General features: G+C 40.8%; 1 protein-coding gene across 3 annotated transcripts in view; it reads right to left on the bottom strand.

Moving 5' to 3' along the window:
• Positions 1–17,546, bottom strand: part of TECPR1 (tectonin beta-propeller repeat containing 1) — a 68,265-nt gene that overhangs the window by 12,097 nt on the left and 38,622 nt on the right. For all 3 annotated transcript variants that reach the window (XM_003761490.4, XM_012542780.3, XM_012542781.3), the window contains 7 exons: positions 14,277–14,404; positions 13,138–13,240; positions 11,130–11,226; positions 9,321–9,400; positions 6,484–6,540; positions 5,150–5,324; positions 3,887–4,022 (listed from right to left, as the gene is read on the bottom strand). In XM_003761490.4, the coding sequence (XP_003761538.1) occupies positions 3,887–4,022; positions 5,150–5,324; positions 6,484–6,540; positions 9,321–9,400; positions 11,130–11,226; positions 13,138–13,240; positions 14,277–14,404 (776 nt within the window). The remainder of the gene's footprint in view (positions 1–3,886; positions 4,023–5,149; positions 5,325–6,483; positions 6,541–9,320; positions 9,401–11,129; positions 11,227–13,137; positions 13,241–14,276; positions 14,405–17,546) is intronic.

Raw genomic sequence — 17,546 nt, 5'->3', positions numbered from 1 at the left:
TCTGTCTCCAGTCTTCTTCACTAGGTCTTCTTCCTCTTCCCTAATAAAGGCCTGTATACAGGTCTTCCCTTAATCCTCTTGTGTTCTTTCTCAGTAATTTCATTCACTCATCTATGATTTCAGCTTTGTAAGACACCCAAATCTCCAGCTCCAGCTACGTACTCTTTCCTAAACTCTAGACTTGCATTGCTTGCACTTCAATGTTTCAAATACTGAAGACATCATCTTTCTCTAATCTGTTCTTCCTCCTTACTTCCCTCTTTCTACTAATGATATCAATTTAATTCAGTCAGTATTTATTGGGAACCTACAAAATGAGGGAGCATGCTAAATGATAAGATAAAAACGAGCAATGACAGAGTCCCTACTCTCTCTCTCTTTTTTTTTTTTTTTTTTTTTTATTTAATAGCCTTTTATTTACAGGATATATACATGGGTAACTTTACAGCATTAACAATTGCCAAACCTCTTGTTCCAATTTTTCACCTCTTACCCCCCCCCCCACCCCCTCCCCTAGATGGCAGGATGACTAGTAGATGTTAAATATATTAAAATATAACTTAGATACACAATAAGTATACATGACCAAAACATTATTTTGCTGTACAAAAAGAATCAGACTCTGAATTATTGTACAATTAGCTTGTGAAGGAGATCAAAAATGCATGTGTGCATAAATATAGGGATTGGGAATTTAATGTAATGGTTTTTAGTCCTCTCCCAGAGTTATTTTTCTGGGCATAGCTAGCTCAGTTCATTACTGCTCCATTAGAAATGATTTGGTTGATCTTGTTGCTGAGGATGGCCTGATCCATCAGAACTGGTCATCATCTAGTATTGTTGTTGAAGTATATAATGATCTCCTGGTCCTGCTCATTTCACTCAGCATCAGTTCGTGTAAGGTTCTCCAGGCCTTTCTGAAATCATCCTGTTGGTCATTTCTTACAGAACAGTAATATTCCATAATTTTCATATACCACAATTTATTCAGCCATTCTCCAACTGATGGACATCCATTCAGTTTCCAGTTTCTAGCCACTACAAAAAGGGCTGCCACAAACATTCGTGCACATACAGGTCCCTTTCCCTTCTTTATAATCAGAGTCCCTACTCTCAAGGACCTTAGAGTCTAACTGGGAAAATACAGGATGTACACATGTAAGTACGCCACAAGGAAGGGCCAAGCAGAGAACAAGACAGCGCTTTATTGTTATGACTGGATGGGAAGTCTAGAAGTAGCCGATGATCATTCAACAAGCCTTTACTAAGCTCCTCTTGTAGACCAGGCACTGGGCTAGGTGCAGGGGATACAAAATATAAGCAGCCACTCTTCAAGGATCCCTAGGAGAGGGAAAACAGAACAAAAATCTAATGGCTCAGGGTTCCAGGAAGAGCACTGCAAGAGTAAACGAGAAGCACTGATGGCTGAGACAGATGGGACTAAGATTACAAGGAGAGGTAGGAGAATACTGAGTGACAGTGGGTAAGGAACAAGAAAGCTGGAACTTGTTAACACAGGGCAAGGGAAATAATTAGAGGAGAAAGAAGTTTACAGAATAAAGGAGCCTCACAGTTACAACCAGAATTTTCCTTCATCACCCCTCAATGTCCAAATCTCCAGACTTCATCAGGTTCACCCTCACAATATCCCTCAGCCTCAACTCCACTGCAGTCACGAAGGGGCCTCATCACTCCTTTGGTCTCCTTCCCTCAGCCTCTCCTTTCTCATCCTCCACATGGCGGCCATTCCTAAAGTCCAGGTCTGACCCCAGCTCAAGAAGCTTCAGGGGTTCCCCATTGCTTTTATGTTTAGTGTTGAAAGCCCTTCGTAATTTGGTGCCAGTTCATCTTTTCAATAAAATTAGATATGATTGCCCACAGAACAGCCCATGCTCCAGCCTACATCTCTCCTCTTTGTGCCTTTGCCCTCCCTAATCCTGACTGCTGCTCTCCCTCTTCATCTCTGCCCCTTAGATTCTCAAGTTTCCTTCAAGAACCAGTTCACAAAGTCTGTCGTGATTCCTCCAATTGTTTTTAGAGGGAATAATGTTGTCCCCAGTTTCTGTGTATTTATTTTTTATATATCCTACTTTTGCTTATCTACAAACATGGCACATCTGCCTAATAGAATATAAGCTCCCTGAAGTCAGAAATTTTCAATTTTTATCTTTATACAATTAGGATCTTATAAATACCTAGGACATAGCAGGTGATTAATAAAACTTACTGAATGATTGACTACTAACTGAATGTCAGTGTGATGATGGCTTTTCAGGATCTTATCTCCCAGATGGTATCCTCTCTTATGCCTGAACCTCAGAGGAAGATCCATGATACTTCTTCCTACTTCCTGGATATACAGTGAGTCACCAAAGCTTTTATATTTTCTCTTTACAATACTGTCCACTTTCTGTCACTACCTCAGTAGAGACCCTTGTTACCTTTGGAAGACGGCAACAGATTACCAACATACCTCCAATATCCCCACTGGCATTCTATTCTACACATACTTATGCCAGAGAAAGTCTATTTTTAACAGATAGTGGATCATACCATTTTTCTCTTTAAATCCCTTACGTGGCTTTCATTGCCTCCCAATTTGCCTCTCAAACTAGCAAGACAGCCAGACTGTGGAGGGCTGGGCCAAAATCCACTATACTTTGGCTCTCAATGGCACATCTAGTCCCAGTGTGACCCTGTGGTGATCTCCACCTCTCCCCTGCCCCCACCCTAATGCAAGGTAAGCTAGTTTTTCTTTAAAAGATATTGAAAACATGATCAAGACTTGAAGGGTTCAGGGGATTAAAGGCTCAGGCCACTGACAGCGCCTTCTGGTCACCTCAGTACAAAACAGCTGAGAGGAGTTCCGGCCATGCTCTGACGCTTGGCTGCTGGAGCATGATGAGCAGCTCACACCAGGGAGCTCTGACCAGCTTAGTCTCTGGGTGTCATCAGTGCATAACCTTGTTAAATATCCTGTTGGGGCTAACTGTTGGATGATCTTTTAGTGTCTCATTTCATTCCAATATAAAATATAAGTTCTGGGGAACTGGCCCGAGTCAGGCCCAACACACAACAGGCCCTTATATCCCCAACACTCCAGTCAAACTGAATAGTTTGCAGCCTCTGAAAACCCCCTGCCCCAAGCTGAATTTGTGTCTTTTCTCTCTTGCTGCCTACCCCAAGAATGCCCATGCCGGACCAACAAGGCCTCCTGCCACCTGGCTTTGAAAGCCCAGCTTAAAAGCTCCTTCCTGCCCCAGGAAGTCTCCGGGATGCCCCCAGCTTGACATCTTTCCTCTGAGATCATGCAGAGCTTTGGCTCTCTCTCGCACATGAAGCACACTGCGCTTTGAGGTGTATGTAGTTATGGAGAAGTACTGCTTTGCTACTTGAGGGGAGGCGTTGTCTCCTATTTGCCCTTGGACCCTCCTTTGGTGTCCTACCACACACTGCCTCATCCACAGCGGCACTTGGTAAAATATCTACTGAATGAATTGCTCTATGACAAATCATTATGCTCAAAACTGCTCCCTCTCTACCTTACAAAAAACCTCAAACGAAACACAGCACTGCAAACCAAGGACCGGGCTAATGGCCACCTGGGGTGGTCTGTGACTGCTTTCTTGGGGGCAGTCAAAGCAAGATGCTGAATCAGACAGTATCAGGATATAAGCACTAAAAGTGTGCTAAGTTTGGAAGCAATTTTTCAGATGAAACCTCTCTAAAATTAGGTAGTGGGCAAAAGGATTTCCTTAGGTTGAAACAGCATCACTTCCAAGAGGCTTTCTGAGCCTTTCATAACGTCTGCATACTGACAGCACACCTACCATGTGGTGAGCAAGAGGAAACAGGAAGAGAGTGCTCAGGGCATAGCTACACTTACCGGCAGGCTGCTTGGGGGACACGGAGCCCCTGTAGAATGCTGAGCCGTCTCTAGCCACAGCCCAGACCTGGTAAAAAGCCCCAACAGAGACTGAAATAAAGGGCTGGTCTGTGCCCACGTGCAGCCATGATGAGCCCTGGGTAAGAGAAAGTATGTTGTTGAAAGGGTTGAGACTCAAGGGAGTCTAACTTACAGGGACTGGGGATCATTAAGGCATGCAGGTGGTAGCTGTGGTAGCGGCAGCAATACCCAGCCATAGTGGGACAGCTCCTCCCAAGGAGGTCAGGAAAACTTACACAATGCTAGTCCACAAAAGCAGAATTTCCAGGGATTAAACTGCTCACTGTTATTCCTCTTGTCATTTGGAAAATTACAGGGCTTACCCAACTGTGAAGTACAAGACCTGTCACATATGATCCTAGGAATATTACCAAACTAAGTCCTTTTTCTTTTGGAAAATATTTCTGCCTGGTTTGGAAGGAACCCTCCTCCTTCCAAGAGAAATCTTATATGCAAGTGTCTAAGACCCATGTCCCCTTTTTTCTAGCACAAGGCCTACAGACAGAACTTGCATGTGAGCAGCTATGTTTTACTGTGGGTTCTGTCAGTTTTTCTGCTATACTGCTGAAGTTTGTTCTATTTTAATCGTTTTTAAAAAGTGGAACTAAGTACCATTACAAAATTCCCTTACTTACCTACTGATGGATTCCAGCCATATTAGTACTGTGGGTGCTAGGGGCTAAAGATCTGCATTCTAGTCTTATCCCTTCTTCTAAGCGACCGTGTTCCCTTGGCTCACATCAATTGTTCTCCCTCCTTTGTGCTCATCTTTCTGGGCTTCCATAACCTCAGAACTGGTACAATGAGGGCTAGTCTAGGTGATGTGCAAAGTACTGTTCAGCTATGACATTTTATAACTATACATACAGTCAAAGCCTAGGAGGGAAAGCTATTATCATTTTCTTTAGAAGATAAATAGACATATTTGCGTGGCAATTGGGGTTAAGTGATTTGGCCAAGGTCACATAACTAGGAAGTGTTAAGTGTTTGAGACTGAATGAACTGAATGAACTCAGGTCCTCCTGCCTTCAGGGCCAATGCTGCAGTCTAGCTGCCCCTATCATTTTCTGCCATCAACTTGATTCAACAGATCTTGTGGGGAATGTGAAAGGAATGCCCCCAAACTGGACTTCTCCAGAAGCAGGCCCTGCACTGAGAAAGTTCACACACAGAAATGCACCAAAGGGAGGGAAAGACTCTTACCGCTGGATTGAGCTCTGACACGCCCAGTCTACACAGAACGTCTCCCTTGTCGCTGATGGCCCAAAGTGCAATGGAATCTTTGCTGCCTTCCTCACAGCCAGGGATAATGGAGACATCCCAGAGGGAAATGGGGGCGACTTCCAACCAGGGCCCACTGGTCACCAGCTTACATTTCCTGGGCATCAGAGGAAAAAACAAACATCCAAATCCTAAAGGCCAGATCCCCTATCCTGTAAATACATGGACCAGTGAAGGTCTATTTCATTTTTTAACCCCAATATAAGACCCATGAGAGGCAGCATGGCATAGTAGCCAAAGCTGGCTCAGAGAGACCTGGGGGCAAGTCCTGCCTTTGACCCACACTAGCTATGTCATCCTGGGAAAGTCACAACTTTCAGAACATTAGGCAACTCTCGAAGACTACCAGATAGAGAGAAGGCATTGATCAGTATTGGTGGAAAGGGTTCTTAACTATATCAGTGAAATCAAAAGTCCAATCTCTATCCTAAAAACTATGACTTACAATGGAGGGCTCAATATAACTGATGTAAGCTTAGCTTTTTATTGCTGAACAATTTTGGCCAGAATCTGCAAACTTACTACCAGGGAAGATGAGATCATTCAGCTACAGGCCATGCCTAGGCAAGTTGGGCAAACTGGATTTCTGCCACTTTTATTGGGTTCTAATTAATATCACATAAAGGGGATCAATGAAGATGGAAAGAGGCAGCAGGAGCTATATCCCCAATGCCTTGCACTTTGTTATTGTTGTCCAGTAATATCTGACTGTGGACCATACCACACCAATGTAATACATAGGATTTTCTTAGCAAGGATACTACAGTGGTTTGCCATTCCCTTCTGATGCTTATTTTACAGATGAGGAAACTGAGGTAAATAGGGTTAAGTAACTTACCCGGGATCACACAGAGAATGTCTCAGAACATATTTGAACTCAGGCCTTCCACATTCTATTCTCTGAGCCACTTGGCTGACTCCACCTAGCACACAGTAGGTGCTAACAATGGGGTATTTACTCTGAGGTTTTCTTATAGTTCTCTATGGCTCTGGGAGCCCCAGCTCCATTCTGCCCACAAAGAACACAGCCAGATAATGACATTTCTCCTATTTGTTTTTGAAAATAAACACTTGAGAAAACAAGGGAGCACTGGGGACCTGAGGGCATTTCCTGGTTTGACATTTACTTTGAGTCTATTTCCGCCTCTGATTTGCTTTCTCCTGGTCAACAGGTTTCTTCCAAAAGGCATAATTCCCTAAAGAATTCTCTTGGAGCGGTTGATGCTAGCCCTCCTCTTTTGGCTTCCCACCATTACCTTGCCCATCGTCTTCGTCTGACAAAATCCTTCATAGTTTTGTATCCATGATAAGACCTATGGAAAAATGGAGAATTTTTAATACAGTCTAGCTTCAAAATCTATTCCCCTCCCAAACAACATGGTGTTTGTGAGAACCTGCTCTTGCAAGTGCACATTCTTTCCTTCTCCCTTGGTCAGTTGGTAATTAATTACCACTTCTAAGTGTTTATTATGTGCACAGCTCTGTTCTAAATCCTATGGAAAACCCTGAAATAGAAGACATGGTCCCTTGCCTTTAAGATGCTTCCAGTCTATACATGCAGATGGGAAAAAATACCCAATAAATGCTATAAGAATATGAATATTTCCATAAGCATTAATGATAAAAATCCAAACTGAATATTCAAATATATAGCTTCATTTATGGAAAAAAAAAAGGTTAATTAGAGAAGTGATTCTCTTTCTTCCTAGGAAGCTTTCTGCAATCCTTACATCCAGCCTTAGAACCTTGACTAAAGGAAAATTATTAAGGTTTCTTCTTAAGGGAAGAAACCATCTTAATTTTATTTTTGTATGCCCAGAGTCTAACACAGTTCTTGGCACACAGTAGGCACTTAATAAATACTAGATGAATTGAATATAATTCCCATCAAAGAACTTGAAAACCATTGAGCCAATGGATGAGTTATTTTTCTTTCTTTCATACAAAGTTATTCTTTGCTTTATGACCTATCTATAAATACAGGAATCCTGAGGGAACTCGATACTTTTCAAAAGAAAATTAGCTTCTTAATGGGGGAGGGATTCCAAGAGGGGAACTAACAATCTGGGACATTTAGCTTAGTAGGTATATGCAAAATATTAATAGGGACCAAGGTCTGAGCCCAATACCAAAAAAAAAACCCAATTTAATCGACTGCAGCATATTCTTATTTCCTCTAGGATAAAATATAACTCTGTTTAAGTCCTACAACAATTTGTCACTGGTCTATCTTTCCAGCCCCCTGCACTCTGCAATCCAAGCAAAGTTCCCCATCCTCACAATTCCATCCCCAATCTTTGAGCCGTTGGTCGTCTTCCACACTTAAGAACCAACTGAAAAAACTTTAGTACCAACCCTCTCCATCCCATCAAGTCCTTCTGTTCCTTTAAGATACATCTGCTCAAACAACATTCGGGTTCTTCCTATTCTCCAAAAACTAATGCCCTCCTTCCCCAAATACAGAGTAATTTGTATTTGTGTATGTATGGGGAGTCTTTCCCAGGGGCATATTTTAGCTCTTTGTAAGCTGGGCTCATCTCATTCTTTGTACTTATATGCCCAGTACTTAATACAAGTTGCAGATAGAAAATTCTTAATAAAACTCATTGATTTAATTTGATTTCATAATCAACTGCATAATCAAACTGCAACACTGATACCTTATTAGCTGTCTTGGTTATAAGGTTCCCCCTTAGACTAAGTGAAAAGTGAGAGATTTTAAATGAGTCACCCCCACTAGGGGGAAAATGCTTCAAAGAATAGGACTTATGGAGAGTGGGTCAGAGGAGTCATTACAAAGAAAAACCTATGTTATTTTTGCACAAGAAGTATTTTGATATCGTCAATAGAGCTGACATCAAAACCAGGTGGACCTGAGTTCAGATCCCAAACCTGACACAGGTTGTCTGGGTCACCCTAGGAAAGTCATTTAATCTCAGCATGTAAGGGTGCTGACCTACACTCAGGGTGGACATTTCTGGGCATTCCCTCTACCAATGAAAATCACAGGCCCTATTCCTAGCCTACTTTTCTATTGAAGATGTATACTGACTATTCACTAGTTATGACAGTAATGACAACAATGATTCTCATGGAAAACCTCTTCTATTAGGAAGTACCTTCAGAACTATGATCAGATCTTAAAAGCAGCTCTTTTCAAATAGGCCTTTCTATTTAACATCCATTTCTGTTTTTCATTTCAATTTCACCCAGCTCTCTACCAAGCCATACATGTGAGGCTCTCCTGGTGATACTACCACATATCAAAGAGAAAAAACTGATTAAGCTTGAAAGAAATCTTGAATGTTTCTGTATAAAAAGAGGCTAGGTTGACCCTTTTTTTCCCACCTTACTCTGAATTTGCACCTGAAAGGCTTGCCCCACTTTGCTGCTAACGCAACCTAAATCTACCAATGGATCACACCAGCACAATTCTTGCTCCCACTTTAAATTGTAATTGTTCACAACTGCTGTTCTAAGCAACTGTTTGTTCTAGAGTTTTTTTTTTTTTTTTTAAGCCTTAAAAGGTTAACACACACATACCACTAATATATGGCATTTAAGAATGATCCTTACAATACTAGACACACTGACCAGCTGATGCCTTTAAATAACAGGAAATCACAATTCCCATGATGACATGGTAGAGTGACTAGACTTTAGAAGAAGGGAGGAGAAAGAAATGTTGACTTAATTACTGAAATATTCAATACTACATGAGATATTTTTATGAGAAATCTCAAATAAGATAATATATACAAAATAGAATCCCAACTAGTAAAAGTGTTGACCAGTTTGGATTGTTTTATGTTCACAATAGCATCAACAAAGAGAAATGGACTTAAATGGAAAATTTTTGGCCACACTTAAGGTGGAAATTAATGAACATTTGGGGAAAATATACTAGGATGGGCATCTGGATAAAATTTGAAGTTTCTGCAGCCCACCTCTCCCCCTCATTCTCCAAGAGATCTTTAATAAGGAAAAATTTAGTCAATTAGTTGCTGCAGGACAGAAGGCAGGACCCATTAACTTCTGAAGGTCCCTTTCATTAACACTTCACTATACACATCTAGAAATGGAGAATGCTCACGATGGAAAGTCACTTGCATACTGCCATCCTTCTCGATCAGTACCACCAGAAATGTTGAAATCAATATACCAGTCAGAAACCTAGAGCAAGAGAAAGAATGTTGTTAGGAGCTCTTTCTCCTCCTTTCCTCAAAGTCGTTCCTCTACAGAGTACCCATCAATTGAAGAATAGCTGAACAAATTATGATTTATGATATACGAGGATATCACTATAGCATAAGAAATGATGAAAGGAATGGTTTCAGAGAAATCTGGAACACTGGTATGAACTGATACAGAATGATGTGAGTACAACCAGAAGAACTATTTATATAGTAACAAAAACATTGTAAAGACAAAACACCTTTTAAAGAGCGAAAACTCTAATAAATGCAATGATCAATCATTATTCCAGAAGACAGACTGCTGAAGCATGCTATCTCCCACATCCCCTCTCCCTGACAGGAGAGATGATAGACTCATGGTGTAGAATAAGATGTTTTCTTTTCGTTCGGTCTTTTCTTTTTTTTTTTTTTTTTTTGACATGGTCACTTAGGATATATTTGCTTGACTATGAATATCTGTTAGTAGAATTTTGTTTTATGATATTTTTTATTTCCAATGAATGGAAAAAAGGCAAGGTGGGAAGGAAAGCAGATTCTTGTTCACTAAAAAAAAAAATTAAATTTTTAAAAATGATGAAAAGAATGTTTTCGAGAAATCTAGGAGTATTTATATAAACTGAGGCAGAGTAAAGTGAACAGGACAATTTATGTGTCAAGATGTGTCAACAGTGTCGAGATAAACAACTTTGAGGAACTTAATTCTGATCAATGCAATGACCAACCACAATCTTATGTGATTCATGCTATCCAACTCTTGACAAGGAGGTAATGGATTTAAGATGAGGAATAAGATCTATATTTTTGGACTTGGCCAATGGGAAAACTTATTTTGCTTACCTATGCATATTTGTTGCATTACAAGGATTTTTGTTGTTTTTTTCAATTAGAGATGAATAGAAGAGGAGAAAATATGTAATTTTTCATTTAAAAACTAAAATTAATTTTTAAATGGTATTTTATTTTTCCAAATACATGCAAAGATAGTTTTCAACATTCACCTTTGCAGAACTTTGTGTTCCAAATTTTTCTCCCTCTCTCCTCCTCCCTCCTCCCCTAGAGAGCAAGCAATCCAATATAGATTAAATATGTGCAACTCTTCTCAACATATTTCCATATTCTTCATGCTGCACAAGAAAAATCAGATCAAAAGGGGAAAAAAAACCATGAGAAAGAAAATAACAAGCAAACAACACAACTTTTTAAAAAGGTCTCTAAAGTTCTCTCTCTAGATGCAGATGGCTATTTAAATCATGTCTATTGGAATTGCCTTGAATCACCTCATTTTGAAAAAAGTCAAGTCCATCAAAGTTCATCATCACATAATCTTCTTGTTACTGTGTACAATGTTATCTTGGTTTTGCTCAATTCATTTATTATCAGTTCATGTAAGTGTTTCCAGGCTTTTCTGAAATCAGCCTGCTCATCATTTCTTATGGAACAGTAATATTCCATTACTTATTCAGTCATTCCCCACCTGATGGACATCCACTCAGTTTCCAGTTCCTTGCCACTCAAAAAGTACTCCTACAAACAATTTTGCACACATGAGTCCTTTTCCCTCTTTTATGATTTCTTTGGGATACAGTTCCAGTAGAGACACTGCTGGATTAAAGAGTATTTATAGTACTAAAATCAATTTTTAAAAATTACTCCCTCAGCTAACATTACTTCCCTAACTCAGGTGACACAAAATGCCCAGGACTCACCCATGTCCAATGAAGGGAGGGAGGCTTGGTGTTGGCCTTTGTGCATTCTTGCAGCCCTGTCACATCACTCCACATGTAGCGGTCAGTAGGCAGACCCCTGCAATGAGGCAATAAGAGAAAAGATACATGGTAGAGACCTTCAAAGGGAAAACAACAGGGAAAAAAAAAACCAATTCACCACTCTTTCTGGATACCTAATGGGGGATGATTGAGTCTGACAATACTAAAACAAATTGTCCCCAAACAAGAACATCTGGTGATAAGAACTGCCTAATGCATAAGCCAGGCTGTTTCTGAAGGCTGCATAACTGCCTTTCTCAAGCCACCTCCAGAAGGAGGGAAGGTGAAATGGAGGTTACTGGTTCACACTACACCAGACCATCAGTAGAGATGAATTCCTCAAATGTGACCTACTTGATGACTACAGCTAATAATTGCTGGGGACCAATCAACCTTCTACATCCCTCCTAAAACAACTAGATTGTTATCCAAATCCTCATCTTCCATTTAAGTTGGAAATACTATCAGCCCCAGGGACAATTTCTTGATACTCTCTAACCTGATATCTAAGAAACTCTAAGGGAGATTCTAATGTACGGAGGAAACATTTGTGAAATAACTTAGGAGGGAACTGAAGCACTTTACTAGTCAACAGAACAGCTTCTGCTGTCTCATCTCATGGATTTAAAACAAAGCAAAATTAAACTTATCTTCAGAAACCACAAGGTTCTTTTTGTCTTTTAAAGCTCATGCTGTTGACTGTAAACAAGATGATTGAGAGGGGCAAACATCAATCTTGTCAGCACTCATGATTATAAGGTTTCCACTTCAATCCAGGGTTAAACAAATAGGGGGCCATCCCAACTTTTATTTTCAACCTCTGATGGCCTCTGTATCCCTTTCCCTGAATTTATGGTCTCCTGTCACATGTACATGGTCTCCCCCTTGTTAAATGGGCTTTATGTTCTCTGTCTTGTTAAATTACAGCATCATTATCTAACATAGAGACTATTGGGTAAAGCTACAGATTTTGCTACCAACTTGCAATATAACCTTATCACTTAATCTTTCTAAGTCTTGGTATTTTTCTCTGTAAAATGAGGATAACTATATCTGCCCCCTTTTCTCCTCAGGAATTGATATTAGATGAAAAAATACTTTATGATAACAGGTAATGAATTAAGACTGCAAAAGGAAACAGGCTTATTCTACTAAGATATTTGGGAAGCCTTGTAAGAAGATAGCATACAGCATGTGGTAGTGAATGGAGGACCAGGATTCAAGGTGAGAAGAGCTGGATGTAGTAATACTTCCAAGGCAGTATAGTATCTATCAAGTGTTAAGGCTGGGTTTAGGAAGACCTGGGTTCAAATCTAGTTATTACTAATGATGCAAATCATTTAATCTCTTTGTGACTCGGCCTCCCTAGGACTCCCAAAACCTCATTGACTAAATCTTAGATATATTGCAATCTGATTCAGTGAAGGGACTTCCTACACTAAAATTCTTAAGAGATGAAATCAGAGATTGTTAAAAGATTTGTTTAATAATACTGCCATGATGTCATTTCAGTGTGTACTCCACCAAAATAGCTCAAAACCCCTCTATGACTTGGTAGATGGTCTTTGAAAGTTGCAGTAACCAAAAAATTTCCCGCTCTGGTCACCTTCCATGCTTATCGAGGCCTAAGAAGGAGATGTAGTCTGCTGCTGAGCCTGGATTCAAAGTCTTTCTTCTCACCCACATGGGCCATGTGATGACGGATTAATCACTGATTTTGGCACTGGAGATCTAAACAACTTTGCCTACAGTACAAGGTGGTGTAGAAGGTTCCAACCTGCTTTGGTGGAGTGAGCCTTTCTACCTGGATGAGCCCTGCCCACAGGCCTAAGGTATACAGGCACAGATTACAGGAGGGGACCTGCATCCAGGTCTTTCTGTCCAGCACTTCTAGTAGCCTGCCTGGGAGTCTGTGGCGACTGCTGGTTCTCTGCTACCCGCATCTCACCTGCTGGTATAGCCCGTGACAGGATTCCAGCGCTGGTTTTCATAGATGTAAACGCATTTGACATCAGACTGCATATAGATGTTACTGGTACTGCTGGCCAGGCCTGAAGAGGAAATGTCCTCCATGAATCAAGTATCAGGCAACACTCCCTGCCCCCTCCCCAGCTTCAGATATACAGACAGGTCCTGCCAATGGAAAACAGGCTTAACCTGCTACTGCTAAGAACATATGGTTCTATTCTCAGGCTCTCTTCGTTTCAAAGCCAGCAGAGGTTACAGGCTTGTATCTGCAAACAACGCGTTTGGTTTTATATGCATCCCAGGAGGGCAGGGTATACACACCTTAGGTGTCCCATGCCGGATGTGGCCCAGAATACTGGGGACACAGTTGGTATCTAAGAAGCACACAGCCACAGGTTCTGAACACACCTAAACAAGGCCATGTGGAGCAGTAGAAACGAGAATGGCCTGGGAGTCAGGGACTGGGTTGGACTAGGTTTCCAGTGCCAGCTCAGCGGCACATTTGCTGTTCCCCCTTAGGCAAGTCATCTCAGCTCTCCGCACCCAAGTCCCCTCACCTGTTAGGAAAGGAGAAGGGTGGACTAGGGAATTTCTAAAGTCTCCTTTGTACTCTAAAACTGTGTGTCCTTGCAAAGCTTACTTTTACTCAGCGTATCAAAGTATCTGAAAGCAAAGATTTGCCCAACTAGTTGGGAAGCAGAAAATAAAGTCATTCCTCCCAGTTCATTCCAAAAATATGCCCCCTACAGCAGACCTAAGGGGCAGCGAAGAGACTCTACTGGTGGGGCAGACAAGGGGCTGAGGAGAGGCTCGGTGACGCCTCAGGCAGCAAACGTCATGACCCTGGGATTCTGCTTCCTGTCCCTTCCCTCATCTCAACCAGGAGGTTGGCATCTCTGAAGGTCACCTGTCAACCAGCTGTTTGCTGGAGAGTAAACATCACAGTAGCAGCAAGAGTTCAGGCATTTGGTAGGAAAACAAAACGGGGATTAAAGCAGGGAACAAACACACCGCAGACCAGTGAAAAGGAACAAGCTAAGTTCCATGGCTTTATCAGCAAACAAGAGATAGGGCCTTGGTGACCCACACCTCACAGTCCAGAGAGGAGCATGTGCTTACCCTGAAAAAAGCCTCCACCGTATCCCCCAGTGTACACCCAGGCTGTGTGGTCATAACCGATGCCCCATACGACGCCATGGCTGTTACACTCCACTACCCGCAGGTGCCCTCCAATCTGACGCCAAAACCTAGGAGAGGATAACATTCACACTTTAACCTCCTACCATCCTTAACCCATCAGTGAATCTGATCAAGTAGGGGACACCCAATTTGAATCCATAACAGGGGATTTGTTAGAAGGTAAAGTTTAGAAGGGTGATTTAAAGTCAGACCACAAATGTCAAAAAACAATGGTATTCAATTTACAGATGGGCCAAAACTCTCCTTATGAAAATGTCATGTGATGGATTAATATTATTTAACAAAACATGGAATCAAAGCTTTTAAAAAATGAAATGGTATCACATTTTCAAATGCTCTGTGAACTAAGTGGTAAATTTGCATGAGTCTGACGTTCTTGGTCTTAAAGAACATAAAGCCTCTATGTTCTTAAAGAACAAAGGCTCTAGAAAGTATCAAGCAAACATGCAGAGAAAGAACTCTGGGAAATGAGCATGAACCACTTCATAGAATTCCCAATCCCTCTATTTTTGTCCACTTGCATTTTTGATTTCCTTCACAGGTTAATTGTATACTATTTCAAAGTATCATTCTTTTTGTACAGCAAAATAACTGTATGGACATGTATACTTATATTGTATTTAACATACACTTTAACATATTTAACATGTATTGGTCTACCTGCCATCTGGGGGAGGGGGTAGGGAGAAGGAGGAGAAAAGTTGGAACAAAAGATTTTGCAATTGTCAATGCTGAAAAATTACCCATGCATATATCTTGTAAATAAAAAGCTATAATAATAAAAAAGTATCAAGCAGGATGACAAAACAAGGTTTGAGGAAGGAGAAGAGTAACATTTTTGGGAAGCTGTTAGCTTCTATGAACTGGACAATCTCCCAATTTGAGAGTGTTTTAAAATAATTCCATCATTTTTGGTAATCTACACTCATTATTAGACCAGGCCCGACCCTGGAAAAGAGAGAAGGGAATAAACATTTATATAAAGCTTCTCCAGCACTGTGCTAAGAATGTTATAATGATTATTTCATTGGATCCTCAGAACGACCCTACAAGATAGGCACTCTTATTATCCCCATATCACAACTGAAGAAACTAAGATAAACAGAGGTTAAATTATTTGCCCAGGGACTCGCAGCTAGTTAAGGGTCTGAGGCTGAATTTGGAGTCATGTCTTCCTGAGCCCAGACCCAGCACTCTAGCCATCTAACAGCCATTCTGAGCCACCCTCTCTGTACTACCACTTTCTCATCTATAAAATGAAAAGGTTGGCCTCAATAGTCTCTAAAACCCCTTTGAGGTTTGAATCTGTGATGCTATGAGACTAGCTGGACTCCAGGCCCCTAAAGGATAGGTACCATGGGTTTTGCTTTTCTACTCATTGCATCACATCGAGTTCGAGTAACAAGTAGCAGATGTTGAATAAATACAGGTTTAGTTTACTAAAAGCATTATTAATCAACTAAGAGCTAATTAGTTAAGGTGCTAGAGTTGGAGTCAGGAAGACTTGAGTTCAAATCCAGCCTCAGATACTTCCTAGCTGTGTGATTGCTAGCCGAACAGTTAGCATGATCCTTATTTATAGCACCACCTCATTTATAAAATGGAAATAATAATAATAGCACTTTACAGAGTTGCAGTACACAATGCTTTGCAAAACTTAAAGCACTAAAAAAATGCTACTAGACAGAATAACGAGGTTTCTGTCCCTTGCTATAGAGAGAGTCAGGGAAGAACGTAATGACAAGTCTCAGATTCTGCTACCCCAGTGATGACCAAAACTAACAGGCCCAAGGCATAGTCAGATTCTCCTAGGACACATTCCAGGACAAAGCAAGGTCTACTCTGCCCATGAACATGTTCTGCATATTCCTACCTCTATACTCTTGCACGTTAGTTCCCCTTCCTAGAATTCCCTGTCTCCTCCTCACTGTCTATTCAGGTCCTACTGGATTCTCTGGGACCCAGAGCAAGACCCATCTCTTTTACTGAACACTCTGCCAGTGGCCATTGTCTTGTAAACTCCCACATCATACCAGTTTCATAAGGACAGGATGACATTTAATCTTTCCCTACACCCCTCACCACGCTAATCACTCCACCTCTCACACCAGGGACGTGATCAGGGCCATCCCTTCCCCTCATTGAACTTCATTTCTTCATTTGCAAAATGAAGTCAAACTAAATCATGTCTAAGGACCATTCCAAATCTTAAATCCTTGCAATCCAAACTTAAGCATATGATAACCAAGCTTTATCTGACCTGTTGTTTATGGCTGTCTATACACTAAATCATCTGATTCTCAGAAGCACAGAAAGGAAGGTCCTGCCGAGTAGTTGGCATGATCCCTATTTTAAGTAGGAAGAATTAATATTATTTTAGTTCACTCTAATTAATGCAATTTAAATTAACCGTAAGTAGGAATGAATAATTTATTTTCATTTTGACTTGCCTAAAGGATCCAGGGCTGGGTACAAAGACAAAATCCAGATCTTTGTACTACTGGCCTAGTCAATTTTCTTATCAATCCACAAGCATTTGTTAAGCACCTATTACATTGTGTACTGGGCACTGTTCTAGACCTTCTTCTTAAAGGGCTTGTATTCCATAGGAGAAGACATTATGTACAACATAACAAAGACAATATATGAGGACACCATATTTATTGCCTCACTGTATCATCTGTACTTTAAGAATAAGGAAAGAAGCAGGGGGCAACTGGTACTGTGTGAAAAGCACTGGATTTGAAGTCTTAAGATTGGATTCAAATCCCAGCTCTGCTACTTAAAGAATTACCCAAGGGATATTAGACAATTCATTCACCTCTCTGGGACTGTAAAATGAAAGCACTGGACTAAATGACTTCTGAGGTATCCTCTGGCTCTAGAGTCATGATTTACAATACAGCAAGCTTTACTATAGCGAGTAATAAATGCTTTCTGTAATATGACACCATAGAGGGACCCTGCACAGGCATGTGACAAAGCAACTGCCTGGAGATAGGTGGACAATCATAAGCATGTAGGTATTTTTAAATGGGGAAGTAAGAGGGAGGGAGAGAAGATAGATTTTTGTAATTAAAAAAAAAGTTTAAAACATGGGTGCAAGTTAAAAGAAATAACGATGAGAAGAAAAATAGTTGATAAGAAAAAAATTCATACAGCAAGTTTCTCTGATAAAGGTTTCATTTC

This window comes from Sarcophilus harrisii, chromosome 1 (assembly GCF_902635505.1).
Source record: "Sarcophilus harrisii chromosome 1, mSarHar1.11, whole genome shotgun sequence".
NCBI lineage: Eukaryota > Metazoa > Chordata > Mammalia > Dasyuromorphia > Dasyuridae > Sarcophilus > Sarcophilus harrisii.
Note: the sequence above shows the minus strand (reverse complement) of the source record. Positions and strands in the feature narration are given on the sequence as shown.